General features: G+C 55.1%; 9 protein-coding genes across 9 annotated transcripts; 3 read left to right on the forward strand and 6 right to left on the reverse strand.

Annotated features, from left to right (window-relative positions):
- Nucleotides 1-742: 742 nt before the first annotated feature.
- On the forward strand, nucleotides 743-2664 carry BU26DRAFT_567976 (uncharacterized protein; the record flags this gene model as incomplete). Its single annotated transcript, XM_033833723.1, has 4 exons — nucleotides 743-875; nucleotides 936-1972; nucleotides 2028-2114; nucleotides 2170-2664. 4 exons carry the CDS (start codon nucleotides 743-745, stop codon nucleotides 2662-2664), a joined length of 1752 nt encoding a protein of 583 aa, XP_033680391.1.
- A 1598-nt stretch (nucleotides 2665-4262) lies between these two features.
- Nucleotides 4263-5293, forward strand: BU26DRAFT_607648 (uncharacterized protein; the record flags this gene model as incomplete). Its single annotated transcript, XM_033835774.1, has 4 exons — nucleotides 4263-4353; nucleotides 4424-4546; nucleotides 4619-5046; nucleotides 5099-5293. The coding sequence occupies 3 exons, from the start codon at nucleotides 4263-4265 to the stop codon at nucleotides 4951-4953; spliced, it is 549 nt and encodes a 182-aa protein (XP_033680392.1). The 3' UTR covers nucleotides 4954-5046; nucleotides 5099-5293.
- Nucleotides 5294-8013: 2720 nt separating this feature from the next.
- Nucleotides 8014-10653, reverse strand: BU26DRAFT_508059 (uncharacterized protein; the record flags this gene model as incomplete). The annotated part of the gene is made up of 1 exon (XM_033827051.1): nucleotides 8014-10653. The coding sequence occupies one exon, from the start codon at nucleotides 10651-10653 to the stop codon at nucleotides 8014-8016; it is 2640 nt and encodes an 879-aa protein (XP_033680393.1).
- A 1114-nt stretch (nucleotides 10654-11767) lies between these two features.
- Nucleotides 11768-12815, reverse strand: BU26DRAFT_567979 (uncharacterized protein; the record flags this gene model as incomplete). The annotated part of the gene is made up of 2 exons (XM_033833724.1): nucleotides 11768-12642; nucleotides 12689-12815. 2 exons carry the CDS (start codon nucleotides 12813-12815, stop codon nucleotides 11768-11770), a joined length of 1002 nt encoding a protein of 333 aa, XP_033680394.1.
- An 882-nt stretch (nucleotides 12816-13697) lies between these two features.
- BU26DRAFT_567980 (uncharacterized protein) lies at nucleotides 13698-15105 on the reverse strand (the record flags this gene model as incomplete). The annotated part of the gene is made up of 3 exons (XM_033833725.1): nucleotides 13698-14188; nucleotides 14451-14663; nucleotides 14748-15105. 3 exons carry the CDS (start codon nucleotides 15103-15105, stop codon nucleotides 13698-13700), a joined length of 1062 nt encoding a protein of 353 aa, XP_033680395.1.
- A 156-nt stretch (nucleotides 15106-15261) lies between these two features.
- Nucleotides 15262-16390, reverse strand: BU26DRAFT_67978 (uncharacterized protein). The gene has a single exon (XM_033836202.1). The coding sequence runs from the start codon at nucleotides 16135-16137 to the stop codon at nucleotides 15418-15420; it is 720 nt and encodes a 239-aa protein (XP_033680396.1). The 5' UTR covers nucleotides 16138-16390; the 3' UTR covers nucleotides 15262-15417.
- Nucleotides 16391-16854: 464 nt separating this feature from the next.
- On the reverse strand, nucleotides 16855-18281 carry BU26DRAFT_521857 (2-dehydropantoate 2-reductase). Its single transcript, XM_033829643.1, has one exon. The coding sequence runs from the start codon at nucleotides 18069-18071 to the stop codon at nucleotides 17049-17051; it is 1023 nt and encodes a 340-aa protein (XP_033680397.1). The 5' UTR covers nucleotides 18072-18281; the 3' UTR covers nucleotides 16855-17048.
- Nucleotides 18282-18922: 641 nt separating this feature from the next.
- On the reverse strand, nucleotides 18923-19917 carry BU26DRAFT_399214 (Yip1-domain-containing protein; the record flags this gene model as incomplete). Its single annotated transcript, XM_033822779.1, has 4 exons — nucleotides 18923-19116; nucleotides 19197-19712; nucleotides 19768-19819; nucleotides 19873-19917. Coding segments are annotated over 4 exons (807 nt in total), but the record flags the coding sequence as incomplete, so codon positions are not given.
- A 361-nt stretch (nucleotides 19918-20278) lies between these two features.
- On the forward strand, nucleotides 20279-22992 carry BU26DRAFT_489546 (uncharacterized protein). The gene is made up of 4 exons (XM_033826024.1): nucleotides 20279-20822; nucleotides 20874-20958; nucleotides 21009-21229; nucleotides 21278-22992. The coding sequence occupies exons 1-4, from the start codon at nucleotides 20624-20626 to the stop codon at nucleotides 22663-22665; spliced, it is 1893 nt and encodes a 630-aa protein (XP_033680399.1). The 5' UTR covers nucleotides 20279-20623; the 3' UTR covers nucleotides 22666-22992.
- The last annotated feature ends 13 nt before the right edge of the window (nucleotides 22993-23005 follow it).

Raw genomic sequence — 23005 nt, forward strand, 5'->3', positions numbered from 1 at the left:
TAATAATGGCACCATGTCCTTCCAAAGAGGAGTGTGCGAAGAAGCCCAGTAGAAGGGTGGTTCCGTCTTTGCAAGATCGGTTAGGAAAGGCTGGTGGGCGCGCCAAAGACACGTGGAACAAACTGAGGTATTTCTCAGTCCAAGTACAGTGTGAAGTTTTAGAGCTATGATAGATACTTTGGCGTGGATATGATCGGAATTTGCCAACGGTGGACATGTTGTAATGTAGGTTAAGTAGTTTCGGGCAGCCGCATGTGGTTGGAGGCGGTTGGAGTCGGGGAATCACCGGACCTGTTTTGTGCCCATGGACGTCATCCATCCGCCAGAGTACCGCGTGACTGTGCGAGGATGATGAGGGATGCGCGCGTGCACTTTCGCTCTCTACACTTACACATATAAAGAGTCTCGACCGACGAAGTCAACACTATGGCCTTGATCCCCCACGAGACCCTTGCCCCCAGCCTTAACAACGCTAGGAGTGCCTTTCACAGCCCCCTACCCCACCACCGATAATCCAAAATCTTCGGCAGGCCAATGACGAGCCTCGCAGGTGAATGCCCGCGAACTTCCAATGGCCCGATATAAAGCGCGTGGCCCCATATAAGGATAAAGCGCACCATCCGCGCTTCTCGGAACTTCTCTTCTCTTTTCATCGGCGACCTTCCTCAACCCCGCAAACACTCTCGTTCAACTTTATATATATCTCCTCCTCCTCTCGTAGCAGGTATTCATCGCAACCGCCATGAGCGACTCTAGGCGTCCCTATCCGCTGCATCGCGGTTCTTCGTCAAACCGACGTTCGGGTCAAGCGCAGGGTCAGAGCGAGCAAGAGCAGCAGCATCCGCATCAGAGCGCCACGGGTAGCGAAGCAGCTGGTAAGCTTCTCAACCTCTTTAACCTTGAGAGATACCGCATCTAACAGTTTCCAACCGTAGAGCAAACCGATACCGACTCCATGGCAGCCAATCCTCCCACCGACGAGGGCTCTTCCTCCGTAGGATCGGTTCGGGGCAACGAGCGGGTCGGATACAATGGCCTTGAGGAGTGGATTGAAGATGATAACGTAAGGCGCCCAAATCCTCTCTTTCACGGCTATCCCTACCCCCCGGACGAGTCCCCCTCTAGTCCCCCTCCCGCAACAGATACGTCCCTCCCCCCTCATACGGGCATACGTCCTCTTCAGCCAGCTGCGAGTCCCTTCACTCCAACTCCAGGTCCACGTTATGCGGGTACGGTGTTCCAGACCGATACGCCTCGTCCTTCAGGACATGCTGGTGTACGGCAGAATCCCCTCCTCAACCCGTCTCCTCTCCAACAAGGCTCTGGCTCTACTCGTCCCATTCGCCGGCCACGTGAACGGTCCCGCTTTGAGCAGATGCTAGAGGAGGAGGATCGGCGCGAGGAGGAGAGTTACCTGTCGTTGATGGGCAACCGACCCCGTGCTCCGCGACTGCCGGCTCAATCTAGCGCCCGACAGCAACCAAAAGATGCCGCAGCGGGAAAGCGCAAGCGGCCCGATGACTCTCCAGCCGAAGCTGACCCCCGTGGACCGGCGACACCGCAGCCGAACGCCCCGAGCATCCAGATAGCCCCCGCTACCACCGCTTTCCCTAGGCCGCCTAGTGAGCTTCGGGTCCAGGGCCGCCAGTACCGCAACGTCGAGGGAGTACCAGCAAACGCCAACCCCTTCGCCGGCCGCGAGCGCCTGAGGCATCCAGTCCACGCTGGCGACGACGGCAGGGGCAATGCGCCGGGCGGTGTCACGCGCGCTCTCGGTCCTCGTAACCCTCGCGGCATCAACATCTGGCACTTGTCGCAGGGCGGTTTGCGCATGCGCTTGCCGGGGAACCGACGCCTCATTCCTGCGGCTGGACGAGTTCACTGGAACGAGCTGTGGAGCAATGCTCCACCAGACTTCGTGGATCTTCGGTTGTTGGGTGGCATTGAGCTGTCGACGGAGGAGCTGCTCACGGTAAGCGAAAATTTTCAGTTATAAATTGGGATAGACTCTTACTCATGAACGCCAGTTCTTTCCAGCGCACCACAACTGGCACGACTACTATCACCGCATGCAAGAGGCGGGATATGCTCGAAGCCAGATTGCAGGCTACATCGTAAGCTGCTCCCTCTGACATCTTATAACTAAGCTCAAGTGCTAACATGTATCAGAACTGGGCGCGACAGCGTTGGTGTCCCGACGTGCTGCTCTCGAACTCGCTCTCCACCTACGTCGAGCACGTCGAGCGAACCTTCCACCAGCCCCAGAATGGCGAACCCCCGCTGTGCCCGCGCGACACCCCCGTCACCGACTTCACGGTCCAGCACTGGACTCCTTCACCCCAGATGAACCGCACCGACCAAGACAATATGACCGACTACCCGGTCATCGAACTTGCGCGGGGTGTCGATCTGACTCGGCTTCCGAGCGGCGAAGGCCGGCGTCTGCTGACCCGTGTCCTCGAGGAGGTAATCCGCACGGGCGATCACCGACTCATGCTGAGCGAGGTGCAAGACTACGTTGTGGTGAACGGGCTGGACGTGGGTTTGACGCCGATGAGGGCTAGTGCGGACACGGACGCGGCGGATAGCCATCGCGACATGATTCGCCAGGACCGAGTGAGAATTGGGGAGCATGCAAGGGCCAATGGACACAAGTTCAACTAAGTGCTTTGCGTGCGATGGGCCCTTGACGGACAGGGTAAGGGCTGTGATGGATTAAGGCACTGGTCGGCGGCGATGTGGCTGCTTGAGCGAAGGCCGGATGCATTGGACAGATCCTCTGCAAGAAGGTCCAGTTTGTATGTGTGTAGACACGCGCTCGAATAGTATCTGGAATTAGTAACTGGAAACTCCATTTCAGTTAACCAACCTAAACAGGCATTTGCTGGTGAAGACCAAATATACTGTGAGACGCGCTCCTGAAACAGCCTGACGTGATTTCGGTGAGAGGGTGCTCAAAGCCTTGATCCAGTGTCCCAGATCATCTGTTGCGGAGTAGTAGCAGTCCCGGCGGGCTCGATCGACTCGGCTGACACCCACCCTACGTCTTGGCGGGGATGCCGGTGGCACACAAGTAGGCAGACCGAGAAATGTGCCAGTAAATGTTCTCACTGTCTCGCACGTCGGCATTGTCCAGGAACAGAATACACTTAGGACTGGAAACACCCAGACTTCATCGACCCAAAGACTTGTAGCGAGCTGGTGGCGGACCTGCTCGGCTTGTTGGATCTGGGTAGACGTGACACGGGAAGTTTGCTTCTGCAGCGTCCTAAGAAGCTCCCAGATGCGGATATCGCCCTCGTTGAGTATGCCATCCAGGAACCCAGGGTTATAAATGACCTCTCAATTCTCTTGTGTGCGATATTTCTCCGGATTGGCGTGGGTATATGCCCACGACCTTGCGAGGAGGTTTCGTGGTGAGCTCGTTGCTTGTTGTGACCAGGAAGGTGATACGTGTAGAGGTATCTACCGAAGTTTTTGGAGTTCCGACGATTGTGCGTGAACGACGGGATGCGAGCACTGATGGGCTTTGAGACGCCCTTTCTCCGCCGGTCGAGGACGTGTTGCTCTGATTCGGAAAGGCCCAATGGGATCAGCGTTGGTTCGTTTGCCTTGTCATAGAGGCGACCAGGACAGAGACGGCATTTCTGCTCTTTGCAGGCAGCGTGGAGAGCTGCTGATAGTGATCAGGTCAATACAGGGCTGCGTAGGCGTCTAGGTGGCTAGTGCCAACACGTGACGGGGCGGCCGTGTTGATCATGGTTGATCCTAGACTCGGAACGAAAAGCTATCGAAGGCGAGGAGATTAAGATGCTTTGTAGGTCAACTTCAGTTCAGTTTTGAGAGGGAGCTGCAGGAACCCTAGGAAAAGAAAACAGGCAATGACTAAGCACGTGCGTGCGCCATGCGGTGGCCAGTTCGAGAAACCTAAATTCTTCTGCGCGATTGACGACGGGTCCGTGGTGCTTGGTGGCATTTGGGTCCGCAGGCTTGTCGTAGTGGGAAGAGTCGTAAAAAGCGCTGGGCTTGATGCCGAACCGTGATGGACGCGACGTCGTGGGGCTTCGGCTATAAACACCACCCTAGGACTTGCATGACTACAAAAGCGATTACGTGGACAGTTGCATGACTCGCGGTGATGACGTCAGCACAAAACCCTCGTCAAACCGGCGCAAGAAAGACATTCCCTCACACTCATCCTCACACGTCCATATAACCCGAGAGCAATTGCTATCCCTAGATAGTGACCGTTAGACACCGCTATGCGCCATGAACTCATCAGGTTCCGTAATGATGCAATCATGACCGCCACATCTTGTCTGAGGGAGTTCATCAACATGAGCTGGGACGAGCGTCCCCAAGCTTGTTAACAATACAATCGAGAGAGTATTCACAAGCCTACTCGATTAACATGGTAGAGAAGAGCCGCGAATATACGACAACTCAACCGCCGCTCGCGACCCGCCCTACGAACGCGACCCGCAACACGGCACCGATGCCGATGTCCTCGAGCGTATGAAGATCCGTGAGATATGCGAGGGATGGGGTAAGTCTCTATCCCAACGAGGGCCTACCTATTCGCGGTCCCGTGTAAGCATCCGCTCACGTGACATCCCAGGTACATACCGCGATACCGCTGAATGGGAGAACTACGCCTCTATGTTCCAACCCGAAGCCATCATCGAGATATCCTGGATCCAATGCCGCATCGGCGACTTCATCGAAAAGTCCAAAGAAGGCTTCGCCAAACAAACACCCCACGGTCCCTTCCCCTATATCCTGCACCGCATCAACGGGCAAACTATTGACCTCCAACGTACGCGCGCCGTCTCCAAGATGAAAGTCACTATTGAATCGCGGCTCAACATCGACGAGGTTGAAGTCGACAACGAGGCCGACTGCCGCTTTTTCTTCCTGTGGGCCCGAGAGGGATATTTTGTATGCGAAGTGTAAAGATTGGCTGGAAGGGAGGGAGGTTAGGCCTAATTTGACTGGGCATAATGTTGTGGAGTATTGATGGGGATCGAGATAGGGGGTGTTCAGCTGGTAAGTTGTCACCAATCACGTGTTTTGTACTTATATGTTTATTTAGTTTTAGACATCGGCTGTATAATGTATCTGTCCAATTACTCCATCGAGCGCTACTAGTCATCCTCTGCCCAAGGATCTCGTGGACCAGTGTACTTGTGCATTTGCGTCGTCGCTTTCCCGCTCTAGAAAGCTCGCCACATAGGCCCCTTTACACGCATCAGTCTTAATAGTATATCTACACCGTCCACTCGCGCAGGCAGAGAATCTTTAAAATCCTTTCAGGGCATAAATGCAATCATTTCACTAACAAGATGTACTGTATTCCTCCTTCCGAACCTTAGGTAGCACCTGCCTGAATTGTCGGTTCTCAGGCCAGACGTCACCATTCAGCTCACCTTCACCGCACCACAAACCTATTCACCAGCGACTTCAGAAGGACTACAATATCTAGCCCTAGACCCACCCAGATTCACCCAGACTCACCCAGACTCCAGCGAATATGTCTAGCCATTTTCTTACCGGCCGTACAAATCTACTCTGCCGCTCTCGCACAACTGCACTTCCAACCACCACAGCGCGACATGGCACAACCCATGCAAGGTAAGGATATCGGCCTCCGTATCTCGCATTATTGCATGCTCACCTCAATAGACACAATGCAGCCCCAAAGCGACTCCCCGCGGAGCAGGGCGCTCCACAAGCTAAAGCTTAAAATCGCCGCAATAAACGCGACTCTCGACAACGAAGCGAGCGGATACGCACCAGGCTGTCTCCCACCGTACCTTCGCGATATGGATGCCGCACGAGCGGTCGGACGGTTCGCGGATATGATAACCTTCACCAAGTCGAGCTATCAGCAGATTCTGAACTGGAGGAATTGCGATACCCATAAGAGGAGGCTTGAGCAGTTGGACTTGAGGAATGCGGCGGCCGCTTTTAGTGATCCGGCCTTCTTCCGCCAGGAGCTAGTCGCGGCCGGTCTGGCTGAGGATACAGGCGGCGCGGAACTGAATGGAGGAGCAGCTCTACAAGGCTACGGAGAAGGAGCGAACCAACAGAATGCCAGCCAGGTGGTGCCGTTCACCGAGATGTCTCATCGGCAACCACAGCGAATGCCGTCATGGATGGAAGCGCGGTCAGGGAGACAGACGCCCATCGTTGACTCGCGCTCAACGTCTCCTGATAATCCGCACGGTACACCGACTCCAGCATACCATTCTTTCAACCATACCACGCTCCTAGAGCGGACTACCTCTGCTATGGGTCACCATCCGCCATCCGCTCAGGCACATTCCCGATCTCCATACACTGGACAGTTTGCGAACGCAGGGCATCAGTACAGTCAGCCGGCACCACCTCGAACGCCGATTGCGCAGCATACCGCTAATCGGAGTGCGTCACACTATATTCAGTGGAATAATGGGTATGGTGGTTATGGCAGGCCTCAGTATACGGGACACCAACCACAAGCGAGGGCAGGTTCTGCTCAGGCGGCAATTCCACAACATCGGTCGCAGGTCCCACAGATCCATGGCTCACCCACCCAAACCTACATGCCACAGGCGTTTCCGCAGACGAGCCGCCCTCAAGCGTCCAATCTGACTTTGAGCACAACGAACATTGATCCTCGGCTGCTGTCTCCTCCTAAACCGAGCGCGTCGCGCCCGTCCAACACATCCCACATGCCCACGCTTTCGCATTCAGCTACCGCGAGTCAACACGGTGTTTCCGCAGCGGGCAACATTCCTATGCCGGTGATGTCTAGCAGTCAGCACCATGCTTCCGGGCGCATCAATACGACCCCCGCATACACAAGCCCGTACCCGCCAACCCCACCGAACGATACTTCATATGCCCAAGCTTACCGGGCTCAAACATCGCAAGCGCAGCCGCCACAACCATCTCCCACTCAGTACCCTGGACAATTCAATGCGCACCAACAACCGGCCCGGCCTTCATCGTCTCAACATCCAGGCCCAGTCAACGCGCCTAATCCACTGCCCATGTCCACTAGCTTCCAGAACTCTTCCTCGACCCACACCGCAAACCCAACCCCAGCCACATCCCCTCTCATCCAGAAGCCCATCGTCGATCCCTACGTTGTCCTCCAGCGCGAACTGGACAGGCAACGCGAACTGAATAGGCAAGCAGACGAGGAAGCCCTCAAGCAACTCCAAGCCGAACAACGCGAATACCGAGAGCGCAAGGCCCTATACGACGCCTACCGCACCGAACAGGCGCAGAAAGAGCAGCGGAAAGCGGAACTACAAGAGGAACTCCGACATCTCCTCCGCACTGAGCCCGATGCCGTCCTCGCACACCGGTACCGCGACTACGTCGAGGCTTTCCCTCTCCCGCCAGGTGAGAAGATGAGCTCGTTCCATTTGGGTCTGCTGGCGAATGAGAAGATGCCGGAGGAGGGAGATATGCGGGACCATGCGGTCGCGGTGCGGTATGCGAAGGCTAAGTGGTGGAATTACTGGGAGCTGGGGGATGTGGGCATGGTGGCTGAGATGGCTAGGAAGGCGAGGTTGAGCGTCGGCGAGGAGACAAAGATGGGTGGGCACTTGGTCACTAAGGAGGACTTGGAGAGCATGAGGAGGCTGGCGAAGTTGTATCATGTGGAGTCGGTTAGGGAGATGGTAGGGTAGGGGAGCGAGTGTATCGGGAGCATAAAGATCACGATCTTTCTGCTCATGTAGGATAATATCCTATATATTCTAACAGAATGGGATAACGGGTCCTAAGGGACGTGTGGAAATATTAAACAAAACTAAACACGTAGGAGGCAAAAGACTAAGACCCAGCCGGCCCCCAGGGGGCACCCTGATACCACTCCGCCGACAACTTCCCAGACGCCCACCCCCACACCAGCTGCCGCATCTCCGCCCCCGACGGCTCCCTCCCATACCTCTGCCCCAACCTCCCCACCGGCCAATCAACCAGCACATTCACCACCTCCCTCTCCTTCTCCTTCTCCTTCTACACTCTCTGCTTCTTCGCCCCCTCCAGCTCTCCTGCCAGCGCCTCCGACTCCGCCCGCCTCTTCCGCCCGCCCTTCATCCCCTCGACATCGACACCCACGGCTTCTAGCTTCGCGACCGCCTCGCGCCGATGCCGGTTCTGGTTGTTGCGCCAGCGCGTGCGGTCGGTGCCCGGGGGTCGCGGGTCGCTGGCCAGCGACTCGTCGATGTATTCGATTTCTTTGCGCTGGTCCGTGATGGCGCGCTGCTTTTGCGCGGGGGACATGGTGGCGTATTTTTCGAGGAAGGACTTTAGGAAGGCGGGTTGGGGTTTCGGGGTGGGTGTTGGAGGGGCGGGGACGGGGGATGTGGTGGTGGTGGTAGTGGTGGGTTGGGGGGCAGGGGGGAGGGCTGTGGGGGAGGTGGTGGTCGTATGCTGCTGCTGCTGCTGCTGCTGCTGCTGCAGTTGCTGCTGTTGCTGTTGTTGCAGCTCTTGCACTTGCAGTCCCTGTCGCTGATTCTGATTCTCGCCGCGACCCTGAACTTGCTCTCCCCCAGCAGCAGCACCGCGCCGCTCCTCAAACTCCCTCCTCCTCTCCGCAGCAATCCTCTCCGCCTCCGCGGCACTCTGCTTCTCCCGCGCCTCCTTCTCCTCCCTCGCCTTACGCATGCGCTCCTGGATCGCTTCATCCTGCTCGCGCTGCTGCTGTTTCTCCTTCTCCCACATCTCCTGCCGGCGCGCTTCCTTCTCCACCTCTTCCTCCCGCTCCCTCTTCTCCTTCGCCGCTTGCTCAACCGCCTCCGGCTCCTCGGCCGCTTTGCACGCGGCGTCTGGCCGCACCGCCATCTGCTCACGATCGGCCGGCCCCAGGATCATGCCGACGCCGGGGATGTCGACCCAGCCGTGAGGGCCCCAGAACGCGGCTGAAGAGGGGGAAGAAGAGTCCAGGCAGAGGCGCGCGACTTGCTCGAGGGCGAACTGCGTGGCGTTGTGGTACCCGTGGGCGCGCACGTACATGTCCTGCTCGGCTGGGTCGGAGAACCTTTGGATGAAGTCGTCAATGGAGGACTGGGCGACTTCCTGGGCTGCGGCGGCGAAGGAGTCTGTGACGTCGACGACGGACTCGGGCGTGTGGACGCTGCTGGCGTCTTCCATATTATCATCCCCCTCTTCTCCCTGTGGGACGTGCAGGTCCTCATCAGTGTCCAGCTCCGGGACCAGGCGCGGCGTCTCCTTCTCGTCGTATATAGGCTTCGAGAGGTACCTGAGGAACCCGAGCTCCACGACGCGCTGGGGATCAGGTAGTGGGCGTTTCTCTGGCGGTGGTGGAGGAGGTTGCTTGAGTTTGCGCCGCAGACCTTGCTCGATGTTCGGCAGGTCGCGGTCTTGCAGCGCGGGTTCGCGCTCTTTGAGGATCTCGGCGCCAAAAGCGAGTAGGGCGTCGTCGTAGACGTGGCCAGGGGGGTTGTTGCCTAGGATACTGTCGAGAGTGGAGTCGAACTCGTCGGCGTCGGAGAGGTACCTGGTTGGAGGGTGCTGCTGGGGAGGAGCTGGAGTGGGAGCTGGAGCTGGAGCGGGCTGTTGGGAGGCAACCCGCTGGGGGTCTGCAGGAGGATCGGTGGGTGGGCCGATGGAAGAGTATGGCGAGATATACGGAGATGAGGGCACAATCTGGCGCCGCAAGGTGACGCTGGGTGCCGGGGCCCGGAGGGCTGGAGCAGGCTGCTGCTGCGCAAGATGCTGGTGACCTCCAGGTTGACCATTGTGAACAGAACGGACGTCTTCGTGAGGGCGAGGACTCTGAATATGTTGCTGCTGCACATGGTACTGAAGGCCTCCGTGATGGCCGTTGTTCTGGCCGTTAACCAAGGGTGTCGCCGGACGCTGATTCAATAGCACGCCGCCGTGCACTTGGGCTTGGGCGCCAGCCGCGTGCACAGGTTGCGGCTCCATAGAGTCCTGACGGCTTCCAGGATGTCCATTAGGCTGTCCGTTGACGAAGGGTGTCGGTGGACGTTGGTTCGACATCATGGCCGAATACGGGGAGGCCTGGCCTTGTTGAAAGGCGGGAGTATGGATGGCATGCTGCGGCATCGGGTTTTGTAGTCCGCCGGGGTGAGCATTATGCTGCCCGTTAACAATGTATGGTGACGGATGCCGATTCGGGATCACAGGCGAATATGGGGAAGCCTGACCTTGTTGAAAGCGGTGTGCTTGAAAAGCTTGCTGCTGCTGCATCGGGTGCTGAGGTCCGCCGGGATGACCGCTGTGGAAGCCGCCATAGTTAGCATTCGGTGCCGCGCCATTGGGGAAGGAAGCCTGGAGACGAGGGTCGAAGGCGAGATGAGAACGAGGGACACCATTCTGTGGATGCTGCTGTCCATTCGCGAGCCACGGCTGACCTTGATGATGATGAGCGCCAGCGTGAGCGGCATACGGGCCAGGGTGGTGCTGGACTGGTCGCGGCGCAGGTTGCGGTGCGCCAAATGACATCTGGCTGAGGAGTGGATGGACAGCGCCAACGTTCGCCTGGTTAGCAATGGCATGCGGCCCATTCGAGGCCGTGTGCTGCTTCTTCTGCGCGGGGACGGCGTGTCGAAGGTCAGCGGGCGTGTAGCCATCATGGGTGCGCTTGTGGTTCTGGCTCGGGATACTCATGATGGATGGATCGGCGCTTTGCAAATGTGAACCTTTCTCAACTGGGTTTCTCGTGCGAAACTGAAGGGAGTGGATGGAGGGATAAGGGAATGCTGAGGCAGAGTGTGAGGATACGCGTGCGACAGTGTCGAAGAGCAAGGTTGCGTTTCGGTCGAAACAGTCGCGGGTTATGCAGAGTACAGGTCAGTCAGAGTGCGGACAAGCTAGAAGTAGGGAGAGTGCGCAGTCGGCCTCGCATTCAGGTTGGGAAATTCCCGCGCTCCGAGGCTTCGCGAGTGAGACCTTGGTCAGTGAATCCATTGACCGCGATCCTCAGACTGCAGCCTATGACTCCGCCAAGAACCAGCCGCGAGCCGCACCAGCCACACATTCAACATTGAGAGACACGATAGAGGCATTTTGAAGCGCGTCTGGTCTGGATGTGACGATGCGCTGAAATGTTGAGGACGTATCAAAGGAGAGGGCGGCCCAAGAGCGCATGCACGTGAGCTCGTTCAACCTTGGAACCTTGTGAAAAAAATGCGCAAATTTTTTTGGGATGGGTGAGTTGGGCAAGAATACGCGCATTCCCACCAGGCGGAAGGGCGACCACAAATGGTCGCTATGCGGCCAACCTTTCGGGCAACTGACCAAGTCCAAGAGCATGCCGGAGGGTATCGAATGGTACTCTACCCTGCGCGATCAATCCAAGTCCTGCTTCCGCGGTTCATGGTGGGCATATGATCGCGGCCCGAAGAGGCTGTCCATGGTTATGCTGACCTATCGGATTGTTACTCGACCTTGTACGAGGATGGCTGACTCCCACTAGCTTCACATGATATTTTCATAGTTTGAATTTTATGAGCATGTATTTTTTGAGGAGCTGAACTACCTCAGAGCATCAGGCTGTAGTACCCATGATGCTATCCTCTATGCCAGATGCCATGCCATACGCAACAGTTCAGTCAGACCAGAGTGCAGAAAGTCCGACAAGCCGGCATAGCCCCCCAAAAGCCGGCAGGAAAACCATTGCTCGATCCACCGTGGCAGTAATCGAAGGCTGTGAGAGCATTAGTTAGTGTAGGGAGAACTAGGCTTGAAGTTGCTCACCTGATAAGCCACCGCCCCATCACATCTAGGCATGTCCCTGAGGGAACAGTGCCTCGTACGGATCGGTATCGTTCTTGATGGCGGCGGCAACTTTGCAGAGCAGATGGACGTTCATGTTGACGTCCCTCTCCGCGCACCACTTGACGCTCTGCGTGAAGATTCCTGCGCCGTGTCCTTCCGGATACTTCTTGAGGTCAATAAGGAGGCCGTCCACGTCGCATGCAACTTCGTGATCGAGCTCGCCACCCGAGAGACGAATAGCATCTGTTGCAGCTGCGTCGTCCGCGCTGGCGAAGTACTCGCAGTTATCTTTCTCCCAGACGTCGCCGTACATGTCCTTGCCCCGCCGGATAGCGGCCCTGGACTTCGCACAACAAGTGTTCCGGAGGTAGGGGGGAGTGATATGGCGGTGCTCGTTGAGCACGTCAGTAACATCTGAAGGTCCCCAGTTGCGGGAAGAGAGTCTCAGGGCGACTATGGGACGGGAAACAGAGTTGAAAAAGAACACTATCAATTCCGTGTCGGTGAGGGGGACTGCTGGAAATTGGACCATGACAGGAGGCATCTTGGCGGTCAGGTCGTGGACAGGCCGCTTGTTCAGCATGTAGTTTCGCTTTTTTCCCGTGTTGATAGTAGTGTTCTGCAAGAGCGCAGGTGCTGGGCTCTGCAGTTTGGCAGTTTCTGCACTGCTGGGGGATTCCGCGCTGTCGTTGACGACGAGACTCTTTCGGTCGACCGCCTTGTCCTTGCCTCCGTCACCGTGATTCTCATTTATGTAGGAACGGATCGTGGCATTTCCGCGCTCGAGGGTGTCGATCCTACTGCCCAAGACACCGACCATCTTGTACAAGTTCTCATTGAGGGTCGTCAGGTCATCGTTGATACGCCGCTGCGTATTCACTGATGCAGGTTAGCGAGGGTTGTCGAGAAATCGTGAATGACCTACCCTCCCAACGGAAAGATTCTTGGAGAGTTACAATCTTCTCTTGCAGGCCTTGGATCGCAATCCGCAAGTCGTTGCCGCCTGCCGCATCGCCGTTTGAACCGTGACTGTCCATAATGGAGCCACCCATGACGCTGGGAAGAGCAGAGGTCGGGTTGCAGCAGGGAGGGAAGAGAGGGAGAAGGAATAGGAGAAGAGTGAAATTTAATTGTGGGCTCATCGCTGGGCCAAAGTCGACCGTTTGCGTTGTGATAAGTGAAAGTGAAAAGGGCGTCGACTCGCTCCCGGAGTCGGTATACGGACCCGAGAAAGCGCATACCCCTTCTATCGGTGCCTTTCAGTTTCAGGCTGTGCTTGATACCTCTACAACACCGTCAGCCCCGGTTCTGTATCCATAACAAGGCTGCCTACCAACAAGAGGACATCTAGACCTCGTACACCCCGAAGGGTAGCGAAAAGTGTTCAATAACAGAAGCCGCATATCTCAGTAGCTGTCAGCGTAGCTGCAAGCTTGTGTGAGCCAATTCGCGATAGTCAGGCGTGTGTTGGATGAATGGTGGTTGACCAGGAAACACGTGAACGCGCTAGTCTCCAAGCAGTGCCCTCTCACCGCCGAAGCCATGGCCGATAGAAGGCACAGACCGGATATGTGAGATCCGGAATGGAAGCCCTTCGCAAAGAGAGTATTTAGATCTTTGGAAAGGAAATATGACAGCCAGGGCGCGCGTGCATTGAGGTTGCAACGTGAAAGAGAGGCGAGCAAGTAGGTAATAGCGGGTCTATGATCTTATTCCATATTCCATCGTAACGGCAAACTCTCAAACTCCTTTAGGTCCGCGACTAAAATCTTGACTCAATGCCAAATCAATGACGCTCAATACGGGAAAGGAGAAATATCAGAGTAGAGAGTAACTACGCAAACAAAATGCCCACGCTGTATCCCACAACACGCTGTTTCGAAAAAAAAAGGAATCGATATATAGCACCGTCTATCCAAAAGACAGAAATATTGTTATTTACCTCCAACTGCCTCGTTCTTCTCTAAAATCCACGTTTGATCCAACCCCCTCACCGCAACGCCTGCGATATCCCTCACACTCGCGCCCCCAAAGATCACCGAATTGGGAATCCGCACCCCTAACTCCTTTCTTGCCCAGCTCCCTATTTCGCTCGCAACAAGGGAGTCAATGCCGAGATCGATAAGGCTGACATCTTCGTCGATCTCGTCGATCAGAAGGAGAGCGCGGACGCGATGCAGGAAGGCGGAATAGATGATGCAGTATACCGAGTTCTCGGTCGAATTCCTTGTGGCAGATGCGAGCTCCGCACGTAACTGCTCGCGGAGGGGGGGCTGCACTGGGGGCTTGGTGGAGACGGAGGAAGAAGAACGGTTCGTGTGCAGGTGCGCAAACATAGATTCCTTGCCCCAGGGGAGGCGCTCAACGACGTCCGGCTCGGTGTATCTCAGGCCGGTTATGATCTCGGGATTGACACCAGAGTCAGCTGGGCTGGTGAGCACAGCTCGGCGAAGATCTGATGGAGGTCTTGCTCGGAGATGGGATATACGGCTCTCTTATGGATGCTATCGTCGAGCAGCCGCGCACACTTCGGGTCGGCGTTACGCGCCATGTATCCAATGCCAGCGACGGGTCTTAAATGTATGACGGAAGCAGGAAGCCCGAGGCTCCTCCGGTATTTCGCTAAGCCTACCATAAAGGCGTTGCCGCGATTGTAGTTTGCTTGTCCAGCGTTGCCGACAACATACGAGAGACTTGAGGCGAGGACAAAAATTCGAGCTGCTCTTGTGCGAGCTCCTTGTGAAGAATGAGGATCCCCTTTGCCTTCACGTCGACCACCGCTTGAAGCTTTTCGAAAGACGTAGTCGAAAATGCTCCGTCTTTGAGAATGAGACCCAAGTGAATAATGCCTCCAAGAGGCGGCATTGTCACTCCGCTTGCTACGAATTTGGTTTTGACAGCTGAGATCATGTGTCAGACGGAAGCCTCATTCGCACTGTCGATCGATTCAAGTCCGATAAAAGCGCCTCTGGTCTTCATCTCACAAGCCCACACCTTCAAATGATTCGGATTGCAGCCAGCCATAACGATGAACTTGGCGCCGCTACTGATCATCCATTCACAGACAGATTGAGCAATGTCGCTGCTCTCGATGATCGGGTAAGCCTTTCCGGAACTGAATCTGACTTCATGAGTGGCGGGCTGTACAGTGACTGGAATCTGGCCAGAAGCGTTCCAATCCGAGGTGGCGGACGAAGGATGGTCAGGGTGATTTACGATCTCCTCGGGGGCGATGGTGCGCACGTCCGCATTGCGAGGATGGTAGTAGAAATCCACGTAGAAATCAGCGGTTGCACGATGTGCACACCTTTTAATGTTGTGAAAACTGAGAATAGTGACCATCCGGGAAGACCATGGGAAGCTCGAATCGAAGGTTCTCGACTTGAATCATCTCGATGCTGCAAGCTCGGAACATTTGCTGTGCCCTAGTAACTGCTATTATCACATATCCGGCGCCAGCCAAGACTGCTATCCCATTGAGACGATGCTCTAGCAGCCATGGCACCTGCTTCAGGTTAAGGAAGTGGCGCCATTTGTTGCGGATCGATGTTCTCTACCTCCGACGGAGTAATACCGAAAAAGTGCGGATCAAACTCGCGAATGTTCTCTTCGAGGAAGTATCCTTCTTTTGTCTTGATAGTACCATGAAGCCCATCAGGCCTGTAGACCCTTTCCAGTAGAATCGCTCGCGCGAAATCTCCCGTAGTAAGTCTCGCGGGTTCCAAAGTGGCTCCCATAGCTTTGATGGATTGGAGGCACCTCCAGGGAGATCGCAGGCACTGCCAATGATTGCAATTGGCAGCGGGATATCATTGGCCATAGGCCTTCCGCAGGTGATGATAGAGATTTGCGATTGACGATCGGCGCGAGAAATGTTCGCGTTAAAACAGCTTGTTCGGGGTGACGTAGGAAATCGATTGCGAGATGAAGAGGGTCTATATATGGGGGTCTAGGATAAGTAGAGGAGAAGTAAAGTGTATTTCGAGAAAGACACGTCTTGGAAGCTGTATGAAGTACGAATCGCTCGGATAGGCGACGCTGGCTGCTCGTGAATGGTTTGAGTTGGTGTGGGTAATTCAGGCAAGTGACCATAGAATAGGAACATGAGCAGAACATTATCGGGCCACTTTCCGCGGATTGCTCAAAATTCCGCCACATCCTGACATCGGCCTCCTGACTTAGGAGCCATGAATTCCAGTCTAGGTGTTGGGGAAAATTCATATGCGAACGACGATATAAGAGACCCCTCGGATTTGGGGTCGGTGACGGGTAAGCCTCGTAATATTCGCCTCGCTCATAGTCTGAGCATCGCGTTGTGTCTTTGAACGGCGAGTTTCGTTTGCTTTGGAAGGCGATTCCACACCATGGCGACATTGCCTCGGAACTCTAGTCGCGGAACTTCTGTGCGTCCCCCACGCGGCATATCAGAGTCCGTAGGGTAGAGAGCCGAATAGGTGGACCGAGGGATGAGAATTCGGTTTACCCGAAAGGAGATAACCCACGCATTGGGAACGATGGCCTTAAATGACAAGAATGACCAATCAGCGGTGGCTACCGGGTGTCGGAGATGCACGATATCTCTGAATACTAACCAGCATGACAGAAGCGGATATCTTCTAGGATCTAGAAGATGAAACTGTATCGTTCAGCCATATTGCGTCTTCTGAGAGCGAGCGGTATTCCGTGGTTTAACCGGAAAACTCGATCCGATCCCCACACAACCCAACACCCGCAGAAGGTCTGCCATGGGCAATAGAAGATATCTTCAGGCGGACGAAACTCCTGCGTACCGGTAATTGGCGCCACTCCAATGCCAAAGAGTCACAAGACACACTCAGCCTCCTTCGAGGATACCTCAATACTACCAGTGCATTGAAGTTCATGACGGTGGTGGTGCGGGGAGAAGCGTTCGTTCGGTTTCCCGCAATGTGGCTTGGTGGCCAGGTAAACGTGTTCGCTGCAGCACGCGCACGTGGACGGTGGCGACATCGGAGAGGCACAGGCGAATATGAACTAACTTGCTATGATTCTGGGGAGGCGGAGAAGAGGAGTGGGATGCGGCAAGTAGATGAGGGAGGGATGTGCGGTGTTGCCATCGCACGAAGCAGCCACGCTAACCGATTCTGAACTCGAGGAAGCAGGTGTTGACGAAGAAGCCCGGAGTGCTCATGCTTCGGAGCCGGTCAATCGATTGTCCGAAATGCAGGGGACTAATGGAGGCGGCGCTTCAATGACAACAGACTCGGCGTTATCAAGCGGATCTTATCCGGCGTAGAGAAGGGGCTTTATATTTTGCTCTTATTCTTTGCCTTTTGTCTCGTCTCCTGCGCCATCCTCAAAAGCGCATACAACGTCTGCATCCTCGGCATTTCAAACCCCCTCTCCCTCGCAATCCTAATTGGATTCCCCAGTATAACCTCCAACTCCATAGTCTTCCCCTGCTCCCAGTCTAGCGCCATACTGGGCTTGCTTCCACTCGTATTCCTCTGTGTGCTCCTCAAGATCTGCTCCGGCGTTGCGAATTCCTTCGGGAACGGTTTTCCCAGGATCTTTGGAGCGGTAGAGAGCACTTCTTCCATGACGCCTTTGAGGTGGATGGAGACTTCGGAGTCCAGTGACATCGCGTTGTTGGAGACGCAGCCGATGAGGACGGAGGAGGGGTTCATGGAAGCGTTGATGGCGATTTTGTGCCAACGGACGAGCTGGAGTTTGGCGTGGTCGTAGGCTTCTGCGTCTTTGATGCCGCCTTCTTTTAACAGCGCAATAAATGCACGGTTTTGTTCTACTACCCGGGCATCCGATGCTTTCGCGCTCCCAGTGTCAAGATGTGGGAGGTATGGTCCGCAATTGATGCGTGTCCAGCGGTTGTGTTTGATGTTTCCGTGGCTGGGCTGCGCGCAGCTGGCGATAGTAACGCTGCTACATATTGCAGCAGTAGGGAAGCGCTTTGCGTAGGGAACCTCTACGCCTAGCCCATTCTGTATCAGCACAATGGCTGTCCTATCTGATACCAAGCCCTCAAGTATTGCCGAATCATCGCTCACATCGGGAAGCGCCTTCGTGCTCACGACGATATAATCCCATTGTATCCCGCTGCTCCGTGCCTCATCGGGGTTCGCGAATGTGTTCGAAGGAATGTATGTGTAATCGCCGTACTGCGGGGAAGTGACTTTGAAGCCGTGGGCTTTCACCGCGCTATAGTTCGAGCGACATATGACGGAGACAAGGACATCAGGGACTTGGGCCAGTCGGGACGCGTAGAAGGCTCCAATAGCGCCAGCGCCAACGATCAGGATTTGGGTAGGCATTGAAATACGTATTAGAAGGGTGGTGATGAAGACATGATGTTGCATCTGCGGAGCTCTCGATACCTTTGTAGCTGAGACGATTAGCCTCGGTATCTATCTGATGTCGCAACCGGAACAACTGATCTTCCGAATTACAACGTTCCAAAAGAGTTGGAGACATTTGCTCTATCATGAATGCGAATCGCTAAGAATTCGATTACTAGAGCTCGGTATCTGACGAAACGTCTGGGCTCGTGCCAGGGGCAGGCATTCGCCAAAGGGGTAAGCAGGATGACGAGAGGGTTGAGCTTGATCGCAAGAGCTGAGGGTTATCTAGCTATTAGAAAGCACTCCTTTTCTCTCAATAAACGGACCATCGCTTCTGGCAATAGTTAAGGAAGCTACGCCGTTCCACAAAGATAGGAAGGCATATCGAAACTTGCATTCTTCGCCATTCGCTTAGTAATCCTGTGATGTTGATTGTAGCCAGAAAGCTCGAGATGTTACAAAGTTTCAAGGATAGCTACTATGAGCTCTTCCATTCATCATTCCGAGCTTTAGAAAATATACGAACTTTTAGTTCGTGAAGAACGAGACACGTACACGGCGGTAGACAATAGCGCAGCGATCCGTCGCATAAGGGCCATAGAAATTATACCGATGCAATGCAATTCAAATATCGCAACATGCTAATCCGGGTATCCATAGCCGGTCAAATACACAATGAATATACTGGTACAATTGCCCTTGGCCCTGACTCCTATCCGTCCAATTAATTCCCTTCTCCGTACCCTTTTCCCGTCTCACAGACCAAACAGCATCCTCATCATCCTCTCCCCTTGCTCCCCATCTTCCTTAGGTTTATCGTCTTTCGGCCCCACCGGACTCGTCGCCGCAAAGAACAGGACCTTAATTGCAATCGCAAAGCCCGCATGTAGCGCCACCACAACGATCAGTAGAACCTTCGATGTCTTCGCTTCGGTGCTGCTGAGGACGGGGTATAGGTTGCGGAGGAGGAAGAAAACAGAGGCGGCGAAACCGAGGGCAACGAAGATGAAGTTGAGCACTGCGAATAAAACATCAGTACACTCTCCCATCGAAACGCAAAGGGGGGCTGGCGGAGGTAAAGAGAAGAGAGGGACTTACGACTAATCGGACTCCAACTAATCAACGCCACGGGAATCCAAATCAAATTCGCATACCCATACAAACAGACACACTCCAACAGATTCGCACTCTCACTCCCATACCATTTCAGCACGGCCCAAAGCCCGGCGGGCACGACCGCCGTATACCCATACACCAGGCCCGCACCTCCACTCAGCAGCTTGAAATCATATGCAAAGTGGTCTTTCCCATGATGTGCTAGATACTGGCTTATGGTACCAGTGAGGAAGAGGATGACCACTACGGTTGTAGCGATCCACACAGGGCCGTAGAGATCGGGGTTGCCTTCCAGCACGTCGAGGAAGTTTTGCCGGGGGTAAACGGCGGCGGTGCAACGGCGGAGGACTTCGTTTGTGTCTACATCGAAGGCTTGTGCGTAGAACGAGAGGGTCCAGAGGTAGTGTTTGCGGGATGGGGAGCTGGACGCTGGGGGTGGGAGGAAGGAGGCAGTGTCGGGCTGGATTTTGCTGCGAGTGTTGGACGGGTTTTCGAAGTCTGCAGGATGTAGGGTGAGCGGCGCGATGGGTATAGAAGGGAATGGGGAGCTTACTGGAGCTGTGGAATTCGAGGTCTTCCTGAAGATCGGTGTGACCTAGGTCTCCCTGGAGATGGTGAGCGTTTGTGACGGGCTGCAGCGCTACAAAGCGAGACATACCTCCTGGTCGACGTCTACGACGACGTCGTAGCCTCTATTTGCCATGATGTGGGAAAGACGAGTATTCGGGGATGTGGTGAGCTAGCTGGAGCTCTGCGGCCAGATTGCGGTGCAGGCTGGAAGTCGTGATGATACGGAGCGGATACGCGGACCTTTCGGAGCGGGTAACGGCTTAATAAGAACCTGAGGCAGAGTCACAACCTCTAGATCGATTCATCCTACACTGTAACCTTTAGCGCGGACGAGGGCTTCTTGTGAGTATGTAGTCGACTCTGCGCTGACGTTCAACATATTGAAGCTGTTTATTGGCAGCGGCCGGGATATATTCCGTGTCGGATTATTGATGCTCCGGACCGAATTGTGCTCGACCCCGAAAGCGGTACACAGTATACTACTTTTCTATCTCAGCGATTCTTGTCCTGGGGGTTATTAGAAGTCTTTGGTTTTTTCTAAATATACATGCCGCGGGTGAGGCTTATTCCGCGTCAGGAAACACTCTGTTGCTTGACAGCTCTTTAGCGCGCCCCTGTTCCGTCATAGGTCCGGCGACCCCCAGTACGCCCTCCGCAAGCTTCCCCACGCATTCTTATTCTCCGACAGTCGTTCATAGTCATGCTTCAAGCATGTTCATCATGCCGCTAATACCCCTTTATGCCCTAAACCTTACATAACCACTCTATCTTGATTCCTACTTCCGCGGCATCGTCGCGCCACGTTGAGGAGCTTCCGAGAGCTCCCGTCGGCAGGAACCATGGTCGGCCCACGCAAAGGAGCGTTCGCGGAGGAGAGCGCCGAGGTGGAGGTGCTCTTCGCGAATATGGAGAAGATGAAAGGCTTGACCAAGAAAATCCAGGCCTCGAAGAACCGGCTGGAGACCAGCGGCAAGGTGGTCGAGGAAGCCATCGGCCCTATCTACAGCAATACGCAGAAGCTCCAGATCGCGAACTCAAGTATGCGTTCGGCCTACATATATACACTCTCACAAGCTGACAATTTGTCAGACATCGACAGAGTCATTGAGGCAATCGAAAGACTGCGGGCGCCTCTCGACCAGACGAACCGTGAGGAGAGCATCATTAAGAGAGGGTGCGCTTTCTCCTCTTCCACCCTCTTTGGCTATAAACTGACAATCACAGACTCAAGAAGACCGATCTCCGCGACTACATAGCTTCCCTCGACCGTACCAACCTAGCCCTCCAAGATCTCCGACGCACGAACATTCGCTCGAACCAGCAAGCTGTGCGCGAGCTCAGCGATTTAGTAAAATATGGGACCAAACAACTGGAGGATGCGTTCCGGGACATACTCCGGGACAGCTGCAGGCAAACATTCGACGCGCTGGAATACGTAGCAAAGAGTGCGAACTCGTTCCACCAGGCAGGAGTGGCATGCTAACGCCGTGTAGACAACCCGTTCCCTCTCATTGCCGAAGACAAACTCTCCACATTGCGACTCATCAATACTCATATATCCAATTCGTTCACACAGATCTCTCAGACAGATACCCGTGAAACTCCGACCCAGAGAATATACGCCGAAACACGTGGCGATTACCTCACTAACGCCCTTCGCAATCTGTCAACAGCGTCGGTTAGCACTGCTAGAAAGCTCACCGCAGACGCTCTTTACAAGCCTGGCCAGAATGGAATAAGCACATATGCTCAGGGGATGGAAGGGCTATTCGTTGCGGAGTACGACAACATCACTGCAATCTTTCCACGCGATGAGTGGACCGCCGTGTGCAACAGCACCTGTGGAGCTCCGCTCGGAGACTTCAACAAGACGCTGCGGGAGCTAAATGGACACATTCAAAGGAATCTGATGACCGACTGCTTCCTTGGTTACGAGATCGTCGGTATCGTGACCAGGCTTTCCATTCGCCTCGAACAGAAAGTGTCGGCATTGAAGCGGCCTATCTACGACAGCGTCAAGCCCATAAGGGAGACATCCAAGGCGTCCCTGAGCAAACTGCTCGACGACACCAGGACTCGTGTCCAGACGCTGGTTGCTCTTCCAATGGATGGAGCCTCCGTTCCGGTGACTACGACCACTATGACTCGTCTGCAAGAGATGACCAACTATCTGGAGCCCTTATCTTCAATCTTGGCATCGCTTGGTGATGGCGGCTGGTCGTCAGGCCCGACCAACAGCTCCTCGTCGTCGCTCCCCATGGATGTCGGCCCCGATGCCATGAAGCTCTTTGAGCACTACGCCTCCGACACGGTCGACACTCTAATACAGAATCTTGAGAGCAAGGCAAAGATGCTGCTAAAGACCAAGAGCCTGCAGGGTGTGTTCATGAGCAACAACGTCGCGATTGTCGAGAGGATGATTCGGTCCTCGGAACTCGCGCCGCTGATGGAGACGTACAGCCAGAAGAAGCTCGAACGGTGGAAGAAGACAAGCTCGGCGGCGTACCTGGACGCATGGCGTGAACCCTCTGGCCATCTGCTCGACGTCCAGTACACGAATCGCAAAGAGCGACCTCATTCGGGCGGCGCTGGAACCACCGACTCGGTTGCGATCGTCAAGGGCCTGAGCTCCAAGGACAAGGACGCCATCAAAGAGAAATTCAAGAGCTTCAACGCGAGCTTCGACGAGCTCGTTGCTCGCCATAAAACATTCAAGATGGAGCGCGAGGTGCGGGCACACCTGGGCAAGGAGGTGCAGACCATCATCGAGCCTTTATACGGCAGATTCTGGGACCGATATCACGAAATCGATAAGGGCAAGGGCAAGTACGTAAAGTACAGCAAGGTCGAGTTGGGGCAGGTGCTGGCCGGCCTGTCGTGATCTGGTACATAAGGCGTTGGGAACGGCTTCTTGCAGAATACCCTTGGTTTTATCCTGCGCGCGGCTTGGATGGAATAATGGGACGGGATTATGCGGAGCACGGGACGCTATTGGATACGGTTGGCCTCGCTTTCCTGCTGCTGCCCGCTTGGCGTGCGGTTGTGGTGCCACGATGCAGCCGGCGCGCTGAACTGTAGGATGTTGTAGCTGTAGAGGAATGTTTCGGACAGCGTCCACGAGCGCACACAGTACCGCAGTATGTAGTAGTGAAGGCGCCCGAGCAGGAGGCGCAGGCCAAGCGCCAGCAAGTCGCCGCGCCAGCATCGGGCAATTTCAATTT

This window comes from Trematosphaeria pertusa, assembly GCF_010094035.1.
Source record: "Trematosphaeria pertusa strain CBS 122368 unplaced genomic scaffold BU26scaffold_12, whole genome shotgun sequence".
NCBI lineage: Eukaryota > Fungi > Ascomycota > Dothideomycetes > Pleosporales > Trematosphaeriaceae > Trematosphaeria > Trematosphaeria pertusa.

Excerpts from the sequence above, each read along its gene's own strand:
- BU26DRAFT_67978 (XM_033836202.1), bottom strand. The coding sequence starts at position 16,137 with ATGTCGCCATGGTGTGGAATCGCCTTCCAAAGCAAACGAAACTCGCCG.
- BU26DRAFT_521857 (XM_033829643.1), bottom strand. The coding sequence starts at position 18,071 with ATGCCTACCCAAATCCTGATCGTTGGCGCTGGCGCTATTGGAGCCTTC.
- BU26DRAFT_489546 (XM_033826024.1), top strand. The coding sequence starts at position 20,624 with ATGGTCGGCCCACGCAAAGGAGCGTTCGCGGAGGAGAGCGCCGAGGTG. Across the intron at positions 20,959-21,008 it reads GAGAGCATCATTAAGAGAGG|ACTCAAGAAGACCGATCTCC; the intron begins GTGCGCTTTCTC and ends TGACAATCACAG. Across the intron at positions 21,230-21,277 it reads GCTGGAATACGTAGCAAAGA|ACAACCCGTTCCCTCTCATT; the intron begins GTGCGAACTCGT and ends AACGCCGTGTAG.